The sequence below is a fragment of the Dermacentor albipictus genome, chromosome 10 (assembly GCF_038994185.2).
Source record: "Dermacentor albipictus isolate Rhodes 1998 colony chromosome 10, USDA_Dalb.pri_finalv2, whole genome shotgun sequence".
Lineage (NCBI taxonomy): Eukaryota > Metazoa > Arthropoda > Arachnida > Ixodida > Ixodidae > Dermacentor > Dermacentor albipictus.
In genome coordinates, this window is record NC_091830.1 from 24,402,360 (window position 1) to 24,421,504 (window position 19,145).

At 46.5% G+C, this 19,145-nt stretch overlaps 1 protein-coding gene across 2 annotated transcripts in view; it reads left to right on the forward strand.

Annotated features, from left to right (window-relative positions):
* The window catches only part of LOC135905011 (triokinase/FMN cyclase-like), a 45,771-nt gene extending 28,658 nt beyond the window's left edge, over positions 1-17,113 (forward strand). For both annotated transcript variants that reach the window (XM_070526627.1, XM_070526628.1), the window contains 8 exons: positions 3,232-3,266; positions 6,111-6,195; positions 9,259-9,348; positions 10,490-10,606; positions 11,468-11,617; positions 11,859-11,993; positions 14,683-14,927; positions 16,753-17,113. In XM_070526627.1, coding sequence (XP_070382728.1) covers positions 3,232-3,266; positions 6,111-6,195; positions 9,259-9,348; positions 10,490-10,606; positions 11,468-11,617; positions 11,859-11,993; positions 14,683-14,927; positions 16,753-17,046 — 1,151 coding nt within the window. In that variant the 3' untranslated portion in view covers positions 17,047-17,113. The remainder of the gene's footprint in view (positions 1-3,231; positions 3,267-6,110; positions 6,196-9,258; positions 9,349-10,489; positions 10,607-11,467; positions 11,618-11,858; positions 11,994-14,682; positions 14,928-16,752) is intronic.
* Positions 17,114-19,145: the final 2,032 nt, after the last annotated feature.

A 19,145-nucleotide genomic window follows, 5' to 3' on the forward strand; every position in this document is an offset into this window, starting at 1 on the left:
GTAAAACTAGATTTATTTTAATACTTCGCCACACTAAACTGATTTCGGGGTGGCTCTTCAGGGTCGCTCAAACGCTATGAAGCTGCAAGTGCAGCTATGTTTAGCTGCGCATGCAGCAGTGGGGAGCCGCCAGCTGCAGTATAAGCTACTCACCGCGGCGCCGGGACGGTCCGAGAACTGGGGCGCGAGCTCGCAACTCCTAGAGTTACTCCAGTATATACTGTGTTATTACTCTAGTTACTCTACTATATGCTCTAGTAACTCCTAGCGACCACAAGTGGTCTATGCTTCGCCCTAGGAGGGGTAAACCTTGGCTGTTTGCAGTCTCGGCGCCTTTCTTGAGAGCCACGGCTGTGCCCTGTAGAACCCACGTTTCCACGAGAAGTACCCATGATTTGGAGGCCCTTAATTAGTTTTTCATCGCCTCGTAACCTTTAAAGTGCGCTGTGTATTGACTCGTTTGAGGGGGGTGCTTTTCTTTTTTTTTTGCATTTCTTCTTCGTCTGAACGAGTCCCCACTCCAATCTGTGTTACGTGTTCGAATACCGAAGCCGTAACTATAAGGCAGGTAACCCGGATGTGCACGAATGATCTCTGCTGGTTAATTCTGCCATGCATGATAAATATGCGCATAACAATCGCCTTTGTGCTTCCGGTGTACACATTTGCCGTATAGTGTATGCAATATGTAAAAGAAAAGTCAATCAAGTTCAGATATAAGTACGCATTCTTTGATAATTGACGGTAGGCGAAAATCCGTGACCACGCCTTCCCACAGATGCAACTTGCCCTAACCAATATGGCGGCGCGTTGCCGCTATACTCATGGACATCTTTCCGTGGCAATGAAGGGAAAGTTACGGGTGCGAAGCTTCTGCACACGTGCATGTCACTGCGCCAGGTAGTCCGGCAGCGTTTGTTAGCGCTTTTGGTTTGCTGGAACAGATACTGGATTCGGCGTAGTTTCCACTAGTGTTCCTGTATATGCTCCCGCAGGGAGCAGAGTTGCGCATAGGTCCGCCGCCGTGATCCAGCTCTGCAGCGAAGCCACTCCTCGCGCGCGCGGGAGCCAAATGCCGCGCGGTGTTCCGCTTTTTTCTCTAGTGGTCGCGAGCTACAAGCGCCAATTGTTCGCAGGTGCTTAGCAAAGGTCACTTCTTAATACAGGCTACGCTCGAACAAGTCATTCGTGCAGCCGGAGGGGGTGGGCTTCCAACCAACCGAAACTTTGTATGTACCGATGTAAACACGCATATACAAACACACACGAACGTACAAATAGGGGGTAGGACCACCTTCGATTCCCCAAAATAAGGTACTCCCGCGGCTCGAACAGCTCCAAAGTTCGCTCGCAAACGCGCAGTACGTTGCCACAAAAAGCGGTGCAATGATTTCCAGCATGCATATGAAGTTGTCTTATCATGGTCAGAAAGCAAGAAATGTTTAAAAGAGTGTTTAAAACTTCACACACGTAAGGTGGACACTTAGCGCATTTTGGCTGCCGAAACCAGCCGGTTAATGACCGTCGCCAAGAGAGCTATCGTGCCTATAATTATGTCAGTGACCGTTAACAGAGCGCCATTTATCACTGACCATCGTTCACAACAGCTGCACGTTTTCCATACATGCGGTGCAGACATAGATTTAAGCACCTTTCAGATGTTCACATGCGCACATTTTAAGCAAAGTTTACTTTTACGATTCATTCATACTGCACACTAATGAGCTATATAGTAGCAGCAAATCTGCAAGTAGGAAAAAGATTCAAGATGCAAGAGCTTCTAGATCAAATTTATTTCATACAAGGGAATGCATGAACGGCTGCTGGCAGCAGGCCAAGTGTGCTGGTTCTTGGAACCTTGGGGGCAGAATTCAAAGAAACTCGAAAGGCAACAAGCTACTAAGAGTAACAACAGGTTATTTTTATTGCACTAATCACATCAAGATGGCAAACTTGCAGAGTAATTATTCACACAGTGCAGACTGTAATATGACAACACATTTTTCTTGATCTCTTACCACTCAGAGAAAAGCCAGTAGTTGAAGACACTGTATCAAGTCAATGAAATCACTGAAGCAGGCTTTGGCAAAAAGCCAGGTTACAAAGCTTTGTGACCTATCGCATCAGAGGCAAGGAAATTTTACGTCATTCAACAGTGCATTCACTCCACTCCCGCCCACAGGAAACAGCATTCACCAAAGCACAACGTAGATTTCCAGCATGTTTAATTTAACGACAAGTTTTTGTTCCACTGGCTGATACATGATGCTCACAAGCTAGCACACATACAATTCCGGCTTAGCTTCTATGGCAGCAATTAGTTAACAAAACAAATAAGCCTATGCACTTCAAGACAATAAATTGACAAGAATCAATTTTACTGTTCTCAAAACTTCACATGGAGAAGGAATATATTACAATTATCACAGCTAGAGAGCTAAATATGCATATGCCAACTTAGCACCCAACCAGCAGCTGCTCCTCTCAACGCACGATCGACGGTCCGCTGATTGCAATGGCGATGACACTGACGGAAACGACGAGTTCGCATGAGTCAGCGATGCGCCCGTAAAGTTGGCTTCGCTGCGGCGCGGATCATTTGACGTCATTTTTCGCGCTCGGCCAATAGCGGTGCGAGCGGCGCCGGAAAAGGTATGCGCAACTCTGCTCCCTGCGGGAGCATATACAGGAACACTAGTTTCCACGTGCTATAATTTCACAATTGCCCCGACGCAAGAAAAGAAACAGATATATACGTCAAATTGGACACTCGATCAGTGGTGTTTGTCTGATTTTGTTGTCGTAGATAAAGCGTTTACGTTTTCTCTTCCCCAGCTTGAACTAACGCGACTGAAAATGTGGGAATTCTTTCAGAAGCGCGCTTTGCCTTCATAGTTTTTCCTTCGCTGCCACAGAAAGTTGAGTTATCCATTACTATAGTTGCACCGTTAAATCTGAGACGCGTTTTGAAGGCTTGCACGGGTCCGGGGAACTGAAGGCGGCAGAATTGATGACACAGGCCCGTATACATGCCTTAATTATGATTCCAGGCCGAAGTCCCACTATCCTTGAAAAGTCAAACACGGCAAATCAAACTTCCAGGTCTAGGTTTTACCACAGTCCCTGTGAGATATCTCGATAGTCAGAAAGGAAACGCGGTGAAATTCGAGATATGTATGCATATATATTTTCTTTTATAAATGCTGTTTTTCTTTAACCTCGCTGTTTCAGGTGTCCACGGGGAGGCCGGGGCCCTGCGAGTTCCCGTAAGTCCATTTTCCTGAATTTCATCACGTTACGTCTATTTTTTTTATAGCATGCATTTTTCTTCCTTGACACAAAAAAAATTTCTCACGACCATTCGTCAAAAGTGGGCATGAGAGAAAGTACGACTCCAATACTTGATGACGCTAGACATATGTTCGTCCAGCTATACTGTCTGACGTCGATACATTGATTGTCACATGCATTAGCGAGGACTATTAGCCTTTTATGCATGTTACATACAGGTAAACAGAGCCAAAGATAATTGGCTGACCCATCGGCGTTGTACATAGCGTTTCATTTTACTAAATTGCTGATAATCTTTTCCTTGAATTCGTTATATACGCAATTCGTTAGTCGAGAGCAACGCCCACCTGCTGTAGATTCTGCTTTATTGTTACTTTTTGTCCTATTATCTGCCTCTACTTCGTAGTTTAGACGTATGGTTTTTCAAGCGAAGCTTGTATTGCCTCACTCGTACCGGCGTTGGTATTGCCGCACGAAAAAAAAAAACACCCAAGCCGCGCGAAAGTAAAAATTCATTGTCGGGCTGCGGATTCGAACCATCGACCTCCGGTGTTACGAGATCAGCACGCTAACCGATTCAACCACTGTCGGTACTTCATACGCACGTCCTTTAAGTAGAGGTTTTATATGCATGAAGTAGACGCAGTGCAAGGCGCGTAAGCCAATCTCAGGCGTCCCCTTCCTTCCAGAGGAGGAGGGGACGCCTCCTCCGCGTGTTTGATCGCCTCGTCGAGTACCTCGACTCGTAGGGGTTCTCGGCGAGACTATAGGACATTTCTACGAAGACGGATGGCCTAACGGCCATCCCACCACCTCGGGCTTCCTGATCGGCCACTACTTCGCTTCCATTTCTACGACCCTCTACCTTTCTCCCTCCTACCCTCTCTCTCTTTTAACCCCATCCCCTCCACCCTGCTGGCGCTGAGCCGTGCTCCCGCATGGGTTGCAGAAAATAGCGCTAGCCTTTCCTCCTTCCCCACAAGAACCACTTCTCTCTCTCGCCTCGCGATCGCCCTTTCCCGCCACTCCGGGCAGATGTGGAAACCGCGTTTGGTTCGCTCTGCCGAAGAGCAGGCTGCGTCGAAGGAACGACGGCGGGAGCGGGCCGCGCGTTCGGCCGAAGAAGAGGCGGCTTTTGATGAACGCCGCCGGGAACTCGCTCGAGCAAGAGCTCGTCGTCGACGTGCCGGCCTCGCCGTGAGGGAGCGCGAAGCCAAGGCGTTACGACAACGAGGAACCGCGGACCCTGAGCTTCGCTTGCGCCCCTCTTCACAATAGAGACTTTTAGCTTGTACGCTATTCCGGTAAACGGGAGCGGCTTGGGCGGATTACCGGGTGGTCGGGGCGTAAACCTGAGCGGTGAAGCCGCCTGGTGTTGTAGAGCTTAACCAGACAAACGCATAGCTAACTCACCATATCCTGCTTCGCCACCCGTGCAAATTTTTGGCAGCGGCGTAATTGCGAACACGATTACGCCGCTGTCGAAAATTTACGCCAGCAGCTAAGCAGAATATAGTAATTAGCTCTGTGTTTTTGTGGTTGAGCTTTGCGCCACCAGCTGGCGCCACCAATCTGGCCGCTCAGGTTGGCGCCCCCGCTAAACCGGAAAACCGCCTGCGCTTGCCCGAATACCGGACACGCTAAACGTCTCTAATAGTGGAAGGGCGGTCATTTTTTTTTGCTATAGAAAAGTGAACGAATTAGCTCTGTACATGCAATTGTCTAAATATTGTGGTTGCGAATTTCTTCCATTTAGTTTCCCCGTTGAACAGTGGGCCGTGGAACTTCTTAACATTTGACGTTGATGTGAAGTCATACGTGCCTTTCTGACGCAAATTGTTTCGTGCCTTGTGGACACGACACAGCACTATGTCGCGGCAGGGCAATTCGTGCTATCTCACACAACCAGCTAGAGTGCTACAAGAAAATGCGAAAGCTCTTCACGGTGCTTGAACAGTTGCGTAATACCACCCGTACTTGTAGCTATACGAGCTAGAAAACTTTAGAGCCCCCCCCCCCCCTCGCCCCCGTCGCTCTTACATTCGGGTACCACTTGATCATGCAGCTGCGGGGCGTACATGGTAAACCTATGTGAAATGGAATAGATTACAATTTCATTCTTGTCCTTGCCAAGATAAAAAGCACTACGTGACCACTTGTTTAAAAACGAGGACTACAAGGAGCATGCGTTTGCAAATTGTGTGTCCACTCGTACTTCTGGAATATTTATTTGCATATCAGTATATATATTCACACCTCCTGTAAAGTCACGCGCCCTTGCCACCCAACAGGGATGGTAGTGATCTGCTTAAATGACGTATATAGTGAAGCCTTTTGGGACGCGTTGCCGTACGTTGCCCTTACCGTTTCAGCAAATTGATTTCTGGCTATATGGTAACTATCAGTTCATTCAAAATTTTATGAACTTATGGGGTTCTTACGAACTAAAACCACGATTATGAAGCAAACCAGGTAACTATCACGGTGCGCATGCACAGGTGGATTTGGACGGAGCGGGTTATAACGACAATTACTACGGCCACATATTTGACGTATTTTCGATGCATAGCGTTTCTCGGCGTCGACAGGAGGTCATATTACCAGAGTCCTTTGGTTTTACGTTTTTCAATGAACGTGTATTTAAATGACCGTAGAAACATGCACGCGCATTTCGACCTCGAGGTTAATGCGCGGCGCCGACATGGTGGGTGGGACGATGCCGCAAACGCGCCTGGGTTACGTTCCGTAGTGGTCGCCATTTAACAGTAGCGGAAACGGTAACAATAAAATGTCCTAAATAACTCTCTCTGCACTCGCAGATATTTTCCGCTGCAGAAACTGCCAAGCTCATGATCGACCACCTGCGCGACGAGAACTCCAAGAATTCGTTGCACATCAAGAGAGGTATAAGTCTTTTCTACAGGAGATATAGCCTTACCAATTCCCGTGAAATGCACTCAAAGCTGTGGATCGCTTTAGCCAATTAGGCGCGCGAACCAGTGGACTTGTCCACTGTCCCCCGTTAGTCTTACCGTGCGCGAGACCATGTAAGGGGACAGAGCACGAGCCTTTTTCCTTTCCTTGTTGACTGACAAGATCCGCACCTATGGCTGCATTTCGGTGAGTTGGCAAGACAGAGCATAAACTTCGGCAACTTTGAATCTAGCTAGCTATAACAGTTGCTAGCTGATAACAGTTACTGAAGCTAGCTATAATCTAGCTAGCTCCAGTAACTTTGAATCTAGCTAGAGCTCTGCCTGATTTTCTTTAACAGCCTGCAGCGTGTTTTGCAATTCAGCCTGTTGAGGTATACTACACGAAGAGGCGGATGGCACTCGGCACGACAAACTTCAATGCTGAGGTGCCTAATTAATGGAGTTCACTAATTAACATTTTTATTCACTTCAGGGTACGCATGTTCCAACTACCAATATGAAGCCTAGTAGTAGTGAAGTCATGTCTGCTTAGAACATATTCTAAAGCTATGGCACCAGTTTTGAGATACTCGCCTCCAACATCTGCTTTAAAAATGTTTTGCACGACAGCTTATTTAGATCATCCCGCATTGCATGACGCACGTTTCTGGGACACTGTTAGGTGGAATGCCCATGTATTAACGCAACGGCGTTAAGGAGCACGTGTCGCAGACAATTCGGCGTCCGGCGTTGGCCGTCGTTTCGGCAAAAAGATTTTCGAACCACCAATACCCAGACTATCCATGTAGCGCAATAAATTTACTGAACTAATTGAATTTCTCAAGCTAAAATACGTGGAAAAATCGTAAACTACGACATACACACAACCTACAGACATGAGACCCCCCGGACTGTAAGTTGACTATATACGAGAAAACATAATTCTCTTACACGAAAACTCAAAGAAACCTTTTTTCCAGCGTTTCTACAATTCACAGACCGGCCGCGGCGTCCGCTATTTGCGCGTGCCGGCGCGCGGGTGTCTCGGGTGCCACGGAGCGCCAGTCCTGTCGTATGTGTTCCTTCGTCTTCGTATTCAGTGCTTTTATGCGAAGCATATTACGAGAGCTCAACCCAGCTCCTCAGGCGCGGCGGTGTCGCCTTCAATACCACGTGACACCGTGACGTCCCGACAGAGGAGAAACGGGGCTCCAACTCGCGCCGTCGCTCTCGGCGTCGCGGCGATATATAAGCAGCTGCGCTTGTCTCTGCTAGACACTCACGAGGTGAGATGCCTCCTGGAGACAGAGCTGCTCGTTGGAATGAGAAGCGAAGGTTGCGGCGTGCTACAGAGACTGTTTCTAGGTGGCTTTGCTACGGCGCAGCGACTACGCGCCCCGCATCGGACGCGGTGAGCTTCGAGCAACGCAGCGTTCGGTGCGACAACGAAATGTGCGCCTGAGCAAGCGGCGCACGCCTGAGCCGACGCCGACGACACCGGCTTTTCTGCGACACGAGCTCCTTAACGCTGTCGCGTTAAAATAAAGGCTAGTATGCTTCGCATCCTGGGCTTAACCTTAGCTAAGCCACAGCCATTTTTTTATGAAAACCGCCCGGTTCCTTGCAATACCTCCAGCTGGCGCTCGCCTCCGCCACGTCGCGGCCCACGCAAGACGTGTTTCTGCCAGGGAGGTTAGAGAGGTTTCGCGCGCTCACTCCTAGAGAACCGGAAGCAGATGACACGACGTGCCATCATGATGCAGAGCCAATGAAGACGGAGCTAGCCCCGATCACACGGCGAACGAGTTGAGGAGAAAATGCATGGCTATGCAGGAGGGTAACTTGCAATCATCCGTAGCTCTCTTAATATGAGACACTTCACGTAAATTGTGGTGCGAATGATCAACTTTAGCTGTACCCTATGCGTCTTCAAAATTTGTCCAAACCGTTTCAGGGGCCCTTTAACGGCAAAGCTTAAGCGTCCTCCAAATTTTTATTTTGTAGCACACTTTAAAGAAGGACATCTTGAAAGTGGTGTCGAACCTACGATTTCTAAAACTATAATGACTTCACTGTACTGTGCTTGGCTTCAGTTTCGCGATTACAGCATGTGCCCTAAAGTGAATAGTTGATTAGCTAATTAGGAAATCTTTTAATTAGGTATACCAGGACATTCAGATATGTTGTGCCAGTAACGTCCACCTGTTTCATAAATGCACCTGAAAATGTGGAATGCTGTCACATGTGATTCAAAAAAATCTATTTAATGAACAGTTCATGGTTCACTAAGTCATCAAATCACAAGAGCACCTATGCTGTGTTCTAACAAAGAGCAAGTTACCTTCACTTGTTACTAGCAGCTGACTATTTTGTTCTATGCTGCAGTGCTACGTCCGCAGAAGTTGCTTCATCATATTTGTATTGGCACGTATTAAATGTTTCATGTTTGTAGATCCTTACTAGCAAGCATGCGGCCACTGCTAGCGGGAATACGAGAACCCGTGCCAGCACTGGCGCCTCGTGAAGTCTTGACAGACGATTCGCCATAGTAGATGACTCCCCTGGCTTTTCGCCAATCGCTTTGATTGCGCCTGCACCGCAAGACTTCATGAGACGCCGGTGATGGGGCACCACACGAAGCGATGCTATGGGCTCCAAGTTCCCACTAACAGTGGCCGCACCTGTCTACATTTATTACCATTTACGAGATAGTCGATACTAGGGTAATTTATCTTGAGAGCATAGATCTATCATTCCAGTTACAAGTTATGTGCAAGTAGCTGATGTCACAGAAGTGTGTATGTTGGAAGCAACAAATACATGGACCTATATAGTGGTTCTTTCGACTATAGAGCGGGAAACATCTAGCTGCTCTCATCTGCCTCCGTTGTTTCGATATATTCCACAGAATTAAGTACGGACACAAACTAAAACTCGCAGTATCTAACAGATAATAAATCCCAAATACTGAAAGAAAAATTATTGGCTAATTGACTGTCTCGTCATTCCCTTCTGCGTTGTCGCTGCATCGACTCTCCTTTTCGTGATGCAGGCGAGACTGTGGCACTGATGCTGAACAACCTTGGTGGCCTCACTACGATGGAGATGAACATCCTCGCCAAGGAGGTCATCGCATATGTTGGTCAGTTTACAATGCCTTCCCCATAAAGGATAGTTAACTAAACTAGAAAAAATATACACTAAACGCATAGGGTGAAACGGCGAACGAGCAGCCAAACATTTCGTATGAGGCGTGCCTGGCCCTGGCTGGGGCCCACCTTTGTCTGAAATTCATGGCATCACGTTGGCGTGTTAGATACTGTTGTTCTGGCACAGAATTTTGAAATGGGAGTTTAGCCTTAAAGGCACACTAAAAGCAAACACTAAGTGTATGTGGACTTCTTAACGACCATTCCAGAAACTTTGCAATGCTTGTTTTGTGCCAAGAAAAGACTTGGTTTAGGATAAAATTGCATCTGAAGGGTCCGAATACCTTTTTCAAATTTTATATCTCCAGCCACCCACTGGGGAAGTGGTGACGTTACATACGCCATCACCACCCTTTGCTGATGTCGGTAACTAAAAGGGCGCCCGACAGATGGCAGCACCGAGCCCTTCGCCGCTGCAGCTGCTTTTTGGTAAAGTGGCATAGAACGTTCGGGCAGCCCGCGACATCACATGAAAGTTGAATTCTCTGCTACTTGCAGTTTGTGCGAGTTTCGCGAGCCAGCAAGATCAGTGCAGCACTATGCGGCAACAAAACTACTGAAACGCGAAAGTGTCGACGGTGCGGAGTCAAGCGAAAATAAAACCTTTTGACCGCCCGCACCATTGTCACGGGTAATTTCAATTAGTTCTTTTTTCATAAAATGAGATAGAACTGGACAAGTACATTTTATTTTGTTTTATAATACAATACAATAATGTTCTTTTGCAATGAGAGGTTTAACCTCTCATTGCTAATTTAACCGAGAAGTGCTTTCGTCATCAGGCAAGTATTTGAATGTCCCAGTGGAGTCTCCCAATCGTGTCCGGCATTTAACTCAATTTCTCCATTACTAAGGCTCTATTCGCGGTAATGCTGACACCTTAGAGACTCTGGAGCGCTCCTCTATCCGCTTGACTTAATATTTGCCTTCAGTGTCCCTTTAATTATTTTGCCTCATAATCTATTTTCTCCCTTGCAAAAAATGAAAATTAGGTATTGAACGCTTTAGTTTTGCTTGAAGCAAATTTTGGCTATATCTTTTTTGCTCTCTCTCTCTCTCCATCCCACGGTACAGAGCACCTTGGTGTCCACGTGGTGCGCGTTTACACGGGTCTCTACATGACATCACTGGAAAGCGCTGGCATATCGGTCTGCCTGTTGAAGGTTGACGAGGAGGTGCTCCGCTACCTCGGTGTGTGTATTTTGTAACTCTCAGAGAAAAACATGTCCATATATTTCACTTACATTTTCACACGTGCTTTTGAAAGGACTGACAGCGCATCCTTAACTTTTTTGTTAACGAGCAGCACCAGCTGCCTCCATAAGTATATATATGTGGAACATCACAGGCCTTTACATGCTACGTAGGTATGTGCTATTTATGGAAAATCAGCTCTGGTGAAACGTGCGAGGTGGACGAAGTTTTATGCAAGGGCAAAATAGCCATCCACTTATGATTAGCACGAAGCGACATGAACATCCCAGGAAGGTGTTATTCCCGTTTGAAATCTCTGAACAAGGAGAAATTTCTTAAGCACTGCAAAGATTTCTTTCTGGTGAACTCTGTTATGAGGTTTCCTTTGTACCTTTGTGTTATACACTCGGGTGGATAAAAGTGATCTTTCTTACATGCCATATTGTAATTTCGAGGGCAAAATACGGGACACTCACATGCTTTAAGAGACATCCAACTGTTTCGTGCATTTAGAGGGAACATAAGATGGGAAGCGTGTGCTTTCGTAACATTCTCATGGGATGCAAAGGATCAACAACTATTATCAGCTTGTGCCACCTCTCTAATATAATGTCAGCGCATACTGCCAGTTAGTTCCAATTGATAACCTTGCCATTTAGATGCACAACTGCTGGGGCGGCCCTACCCTAAAGGGGGCAACTGTATCGCTCTGATATTTTCACCCACCCGCTCATCGCTCCCCCCACCCCCTTCAGTTCTCTACCACAATGCACTGTCATATGGTAGCACATGGTGGAGTGCCTTGCTGCACACGCAATTAAAATGGAGAATCGTGCTCTGCTTCACGTGCATGCACAGATGCGCCCACTAATGCCCCAGCCTGGACAAAACCGTACTGCACGTCAGTACCTCGTTCCACACCGACCGAGCTAGAGCCGCTGGCACCCAAGCACCACCACGACGACACGCAAATCATGGCCCAAGACCAGGTCTATGTGCTTAACACTGGTGAGAAGTTGCGCTTGTTGAAATAACTAAACCCTTAATCATGGTTGGCATGTTTTAATGATGCTCGGTGATTTATTCGTTAAATTTTAATTGGCAGCCGTGAGTTCTCAGCGTTAACGCTTCAGAGCGGAGGCGCGTTTTGCCTCTCAAGTGACTCTACATCTAAGGAGCGTTATTGAAGCTCGGTAGCTGTACTTCAGTCAAGAAGTATTTGCCGAAACACTCTGTATGTCAATTCCAGCCGAGCGTGAAGTATTGCGGGCATGCCTGCAATCAGCCTGCGATGCCCTGCTATCCCGGGAGGAAGAGCTGGACAAGCTGGACTCTGAGAGTGGCGACGGGGACTGTGGCGCCACGCTGGCCGCTGGAGCGCGCGGTAGGCAGCAACACACCCAAGCTGTGCTTTCCGCTTGCATGCAAAACAGCATGTCGTGGATGTATGCTTTTCCAATTTATGGTAGCCTGTTTACATGTGGGGCAGTGTGTGGCCTCCAAGATTGCAGCAGCACTGCGCCACGGCGATCTCCAGAGGCCATGGGTAGCGTGTTATGGTTGATGACAGCATCACAAGTTGTCACAACCAGACCTTCTGTTTTTCACCCTTTCAATCGCGAATTACAATGTAACATCAACAAATGCATTACTGCCAACTTGTATGTGCAAATATGCTGTGATTAAGCAGGGTGCGGGGAGAAGCAGGCATTTGTTTAAGAAGTTTGTCCTGAGCACACCCCTTTTTTTGTAGAATAGATACAGACATTATTAACATAACTTACCTTTAAGTACCACACACAAGCAGGAGCAAACTTGAAACAGCAAGTGGTGACAAGACACTCCGTTTCTAGAACACGATGACTGCTGCCGCCGACTTTGCCTGCTTCAAGAACCTGAATGAATAAGCTAGTATGAAGCAAGTACGTTTCTGATATATGGTGTCTTGCGTTGCCAAAAGAAGCTGGCGCGGGGACCATCACCAACAGTGTCTGTGCATATACTCCCAAAGGGCATACAATCAGTGGCACTACATCACAATTCCCTATTTGTATGTACCATCCGTATCTTGCGCTGCACCTCCGCTTTCAGAAATCATTCGGAAAATCAAATAACAAGCAAAATTCATGAACCTTAACAAAAATTCGCGAGTTGGCAGGAACACATAGAACTTGTCAAAGTAAAAAAAAAATTATTCTGAGGAGCTGTAGACTTTCTTGAGAGAACGCAAACATGGTAGGAAGATCATCTCTGCATTTTCTAATGAGGCCTCGTAATTAAACAGTAATTAAATTTCTGCTTGATGCAGAGTCAGTAATGCCAAATTCTTTAGCACGGGAAACAAATTGAAATCACTGGCTTAGACCACATGTACAAGTTAATTATTGGCTGCGGGCACAAAGACGAAGGAAAAACAACTGATTCACCATTGCTGACGGAACCTCGAACATCCTGTTGAACATCATATAGCACATTTAGCAAAGCAGTCGTGTTTATCCACACTCTGCAGTCTGAAGTGAGCTGGAGTAACACTGAAGTGGACATAAGCAGAGGGCTCAATGGACCAGCGGTGCAGTCTCTGTGTTTTCTATTTTTTCTTGGCCCGCAGCTGGTCAGCATTTACAAAAATAATTTGTCTCCACAAATGGAGACGTCGTGATTGAAGAAGGGTCCCCAACGTGTTTTATCGAGCGACCTCTACACTGCTCCCAGATCGTGTGCTCACGCTACTTCTCTGCTAATCCCTCCTCCAGTATGCTAAAACTCTCTACAATCGGTGTCACGTGGCCGCTTCTAACTGCGATCGATTCCGATCAGGCTCAAACACAATTGCATGTTCACGCAGAACTGGGACATACATCTGAACGTTAATATAGCTATAATGGGTATGACAAGTAATCAGATATAACAATGTGTATGTGAAACTTATCACCGATTTCGGCATGCACCGAATATCTGCTTACAATGAATGTCGAATATCACGAAGACATCTTTACATACGATGTGAATTAGGAGAGCAGTTTTGGTGAGTTGGTGTAAGTTCATGGCGTAAATGCTGTGCAAAGCACCAAAGTGGGGGAATATAAGTGCTGTGGTTAGGTGAAAGATGTACAAACACAAGTGCCGGCTACCAGTTGAATTCTCTTGGCCAAAGAATGCACATATATACAGGAACAAAGAAAATGGTATTGAACATGATATCGCAGACACGTGGCAATATCAGATCGGCAGGTACAAGAAACAGCAGCCATAGTATAAAGCACATATGTGCATGGCAAAAATTATTTGTCCAAAAGATTGCAAATTAAGCATTATGCAGTTTCAAAAGATATAATTCTTTTTCGTGTAAACTCACCGAGGGTTGACTTGTGCAGCTGTCACCATATTTTTTGTCTATAGAAATACATTTTCGATATAGAAACCACACACTCTATAGTCTTCCTGCGCTTAAGATGCCACTTCATTTTAGCGAGGTTCAACTATAGTATGAATGAAATGAGAAAAAGCTTGCAAAATAGAAGTCATTCAATGAGAGAAGCATTCCGGGCAAGTTGGTAATCCCTTACTTAAATGATATTGTGCAACAAAAAACGACACGGACGTGAGAAGACGACACACTAATAATTTGAGTAATGGATTACCAACTTGCCCAGAATGTTGCTCTCATTAAGTTCATTTCTAGTTCAACGGGCCCTTTTCTAAATGTTCTTTGTGATCCCTGTGCCACTGTTTCCCTTATTGCGGCTATCGTTTTGCGCTTTGTGTGTCCTCTCACGTACACTCGTGAGCAAAAGTATACGGACCAGGGACTGCGCGATAAAAATAATTATCTTCTCTGTCTGTGAATGCATCTTGAAATGAAAGCCTCCAGCCCAAACTTGGCATTACGAATTTTCCAGTGCACTCGTCAGTTTCCGTTTATGCGTATTAATTACGAAGGAATTCTGTTTTTTCGGCGACCCTGTGGTCCGTATACTTTTGCTCACGGGTGTACGTGTCGTTTTTCTTGCGCAATATCATTTGGGTAATAGAAGTCATTCACAGTGTCTCATGTCCTCGTTTCCATGGCACAGGCGTGCTGGCATATCTCAGCTCAAAGCCTCCACTAGAGCATCCGAGCTTGGTGTTCCGCCAGCTGTCCACCGCAGTGAGCTGCAGCATGGGCGGTAGTTCGGGCGCCCTCTACAGCTTGCTGCTGCTAGGTGCCTCGCGAGGTTTCCAACTCGGAACCGGCTTCAGTGCCTGGGTGACCGCACTTGAGCTGGGCATAAAGCTGGTATCCAAGTACGGCATGGCGCATGTCGGAGACCGGACCATGGTGTGTATGACGAACTGACTTTGCTGACCATGGCTACTGTTGTCTTGCCAAATAGAGCACGTGCTCGCAAAAGTACATGTGCCTACGCCACTGGCGTGTTCGGAGGTGAAGGGGAGGGTATAAACCTCCCCCCACATGACATGCCGGATGAAAGTATAAGGCGTGCGGCAAGACCCCCCCTTCCCGTTCCCTGCATCCTTTGATGAGGGCACCCTCCAGGAGGCTACCTTGGATCCATCCTTGGCATTTGCCAGTTTCCATAAGGCAAAAGAAGCAGGAATGAAACGGATGAATAGTCAACCATACCCAGTATTTTTCGTGTTATGTTTCTCCATTTATACACCTTATTAAATATCTTATTAAATAATCTCATTAGAGATTCCCACGAATATCTACAGATGTCCTTGAATCGTACTTTTAAAGAGGTCACTCTGCAGCATGTACAACCATACTTAGGCATTACTAGCCATAGTCTTCTGACATTGCCATGGTATGTAGCTTCCCAAAAGTCTTGGTTTGCTTACATTCAAGTGCCGTGATCGTCACCGTGCTTTCATTGGCACTTGCCAGAGCTCTGTTCAACATTACAAAATTACGAAATAGTGCAATAAAGCAACGCTGCTTTCCTTGAAACTGCAGTTTGGCTTAAGAGAAACATTTTAGGGATTCAGTGCACTGCGGAATTCAGTGAACACAAAGCTTTTTTAGTTGTGTATGCTTATGTTAATGCGAGATGGGCTCCTGTCATATGCTGATACATTAATGCAACGAGTGTGATGAGAGTGCTTGTGCTGAAAAATACAATGAGTGAGCTCTAACGTATTTATTCTTTGAACGAAATGAGCAATTGTCACTGTATCAATCAACTGAGACGTTGGTGAATGTCCCTTATAGGGAAGCACCGTAAGAATGCTCTCCTATGTATGAACATGTAGCAGCATTACACTTTCAGAACTCCTCCATGCTAACTTCACACCTCTTATTTGTGTTCAGTCATGGTGCCCTAGCTATGTAAAACATCCCGGTGCTACATACTCAGCAAAACACCGACGCCAAACCCGTAGAACAAAGGTAGGCGCACCACGGTCTCCGAGATAGCATGGATTGGCATCAACGCACATGATCTCGGAGGCCATGGGTTCATTTGCTACGCACAAGTGACTGTTGTGCGATAGCATAAGGATGGACTTACCCACATCTTTGACTGAACTGCCAGCAATGGCTCGTTACAGGTAACATTAAAACTCATGAGAGGAAGCACATCGCACACTGCTCTGTGGATTGGCTCACAAAATCACGTACGCCTTCGAATATAGACAGCAGGATTGGCCTAGTTTGAATTACACTATCTCCGGGATCAACACAGCTTACACATTACGACATGCCATATGTATTTGAGTATAGGCAAATAAAGCTTCGCTTTATCTGAATACTTTGGCTCGCCGGCGCTTTCCCAACACTGGCCGGGGGCTTCTCGGTGAAGATGGAAGGCACCGTGTCAGGCGTAAGCATTCTCTATTTGCACGTCACTTGCACAGCCACATTTGGGTCGCAATAGAAGTGGTCACTGTTGAATTGAACCTTCATATTACCACAGACAATACTTATTGTCTGGTATCAGCGAGTCATCTAATTAGTTGCTGCAAACATACATTCGTTGCATTAGGGGTCGATGGCTAACTTTGCTACACTCAAAACACTTGCTGCTTCTGCAATAGTGCAAGACAGCTTCATCCCAGATGCATGACAAATTATGCATCCTTTGAATGTGACGTCTACTTTTGATAGGGTGAATCGTGGTGTCGCTACCGTTTTTCCTTCGCAGCTGGAGCCCCTGGATGCAGCGCTAACTGTGCTGAGCCGCAACGCGGCTAGCTACCGACCTGAGAACCTGCCGGCGGTGCTGCACGAGACGCTGGATGCCCTGGCGGCCTCCACAGCTGCCACGAAGACCATGCGAGCCAAAGCCGGCCGTGCGTCCTACGTGAACCCGGAGATGCTCAAGAACCCGGACCCGGGGGCACGCGCTGTCGAGACATGGATGTCGCGCGCCATTCGCGTCCTGCTCTCTGAGGGAAACGCCGGCGGCAGCAGAGGCGGCGGAGGATCGCCACAATAATCTAATTAATTTGCTGAAATGCTGTTCGTGGCCGCATTTTGCATATAGTAAACATTGTCTTTTCGTATGTGTGGTCGAGTTGTTAACAGGAAGCATTCTTTGCCTATTTCTTGGCACATTGTGGTAGGTAGGTAGGTTCCTGTCTCGCCCTGCTTTAAGAAAATCTGTGACCATCGCCTTTTACTGTCAAGCACAGCATTCCAATACTCTAACCATTACACCTCGATCATTCTTTCTTTTTAAATTCTGCAACGAACATTATCAAATCACCTTAAAGCTTGAACCCTCTCCAGCTGGGGTGCCGTTGTCGTTTAAAATTTTCTGAGAATTGTCCAGGGCTCTGCCCTCGACATCCCCTCAGGTACACACTCTTGCAGTCTTTGCATTTCTACAAATTTCCATGCTCTTGCAGAACAGTCGGGCGGGTCGTGCACCAGGGTCACAGTAAAACCCCGCCATAGGGCTTGCCATAGACAGTGCGAGCCAGTCAGCATTATCAAGTCATATTGTACTTTGTCGTCAGTGCTAATGTCAAGAAATTTTAAGTCATTGGACCCGGTGCAAGGTCCTGAGGCATGTTAGAAAAATCCCTCCCAATACTGAAGACAAGCATGATCAATAGTCTCTGGTTTCTGAAAGATAAGACAGTGCGAGCCCTACTGTAGAAAAAAAAACCGTTCTTCTAAGGACATTTTACTGACAGCGTGTTAGTACGTAGTTTAAATGGCAAGATTTTGCTCCTGGGCTAATTTGCTTTCTTTTCACTCGTTTTACCACATCCCTGCCTTGACCTGCACTGCCAATGGTCCTGCACATACGGACTTAAGATTTGTGCAGGCAATAATACTAAATCATGTGCATTCTCATTCAGCTTCTTTTCAGTATCACTAAACAAATATTTGTTTGAAAACCTTGCAGCCAAAACCGCGCGCTTGTTACCACTTCTTCTATACGTAAACATGAACTGGGCCTTTCATGATGTTGGTGCCCATTACAAACTGGGGTGATGCACATTTGGACCTCACCCAAATTACAGTTTGCTGAAATGGGTCAGTTACACCTTAAAAAGGGGGAAAGAATGGTTTACCACCTGTCGTGAGAACAGGTGTGTCAAATACGCATCCGCTCCTTCAACCTACGAAATAAATTCGTGAGACTACGGTGCTCCCTGGTAGGCGACCACACGAATGTGGCGAAGACACGATGCATCTTCTATACTTAACCCGAGAGTAGCGCAGCACTTGCATTGTGCCCCAAAGCTTGGACACAAACAGGTTGCGTACAGTGGCCCTGGCAAATGTCGAGAGATGTTCTGCCATCCACCTATCCGCTTTTTCCTTAATTTCTCGTTTCCTTTTGCCAATATTTATTTTACTAGTAACCCTCGAGCGACACACCCAGATATTTAACAGGGGTTCTGATTCACTTTACATTGCTGAATGTGTCGGAGATCGACAACCATTCGCCATGTCAGAAGGCATTTCCCGGTGTTTACCTCGCCAAGACTTTTCCCAATACTCATCATTGTATGGATGCCGTCTAACTGTTCAACACGATCATATGGTCTGTATATGCCAGAAGCCTTACTTTAGCGGCATGTGCATGAACACAATGAATAGACTTGATTTTTTATCCTTACACAATGTTTTGATAGTGTTACCGGGAGATGTCTGAAGGGATTATATACAATATTTACACAGCAAAAGCCAGTGGCAATACAACGAAGATCGTGGGCCAAAGAACAGCTCGTCCTTTTTCTCATCTGCTATGGCACAGCATATTCGTCCGCAAGATTGGTGGCTCATAGCATTACCCTCTGGCGGCTAAAGCACCGTCTGGGTGCAGTTGAAATATGATGACACGGAAAAGATTCATTGCACAGGGTTAATCAGTGTCTGGGAACTAGTCAGTTCCTCCTCGTGGGTTTGGAAACAAACATGGGCCATTCCCTCGAAATAAAAGCTGGGTCCTTCAGTACTGCAGAGGGACCATGTAGTAAACAACGTTAGCCAGCATGATGGCTGGGTCCCACTCAATGTTCTTGCTGGCTCTCTCATATTTGGTCAACGAGTATTCAACATCCATGGCATCTGCAGAGG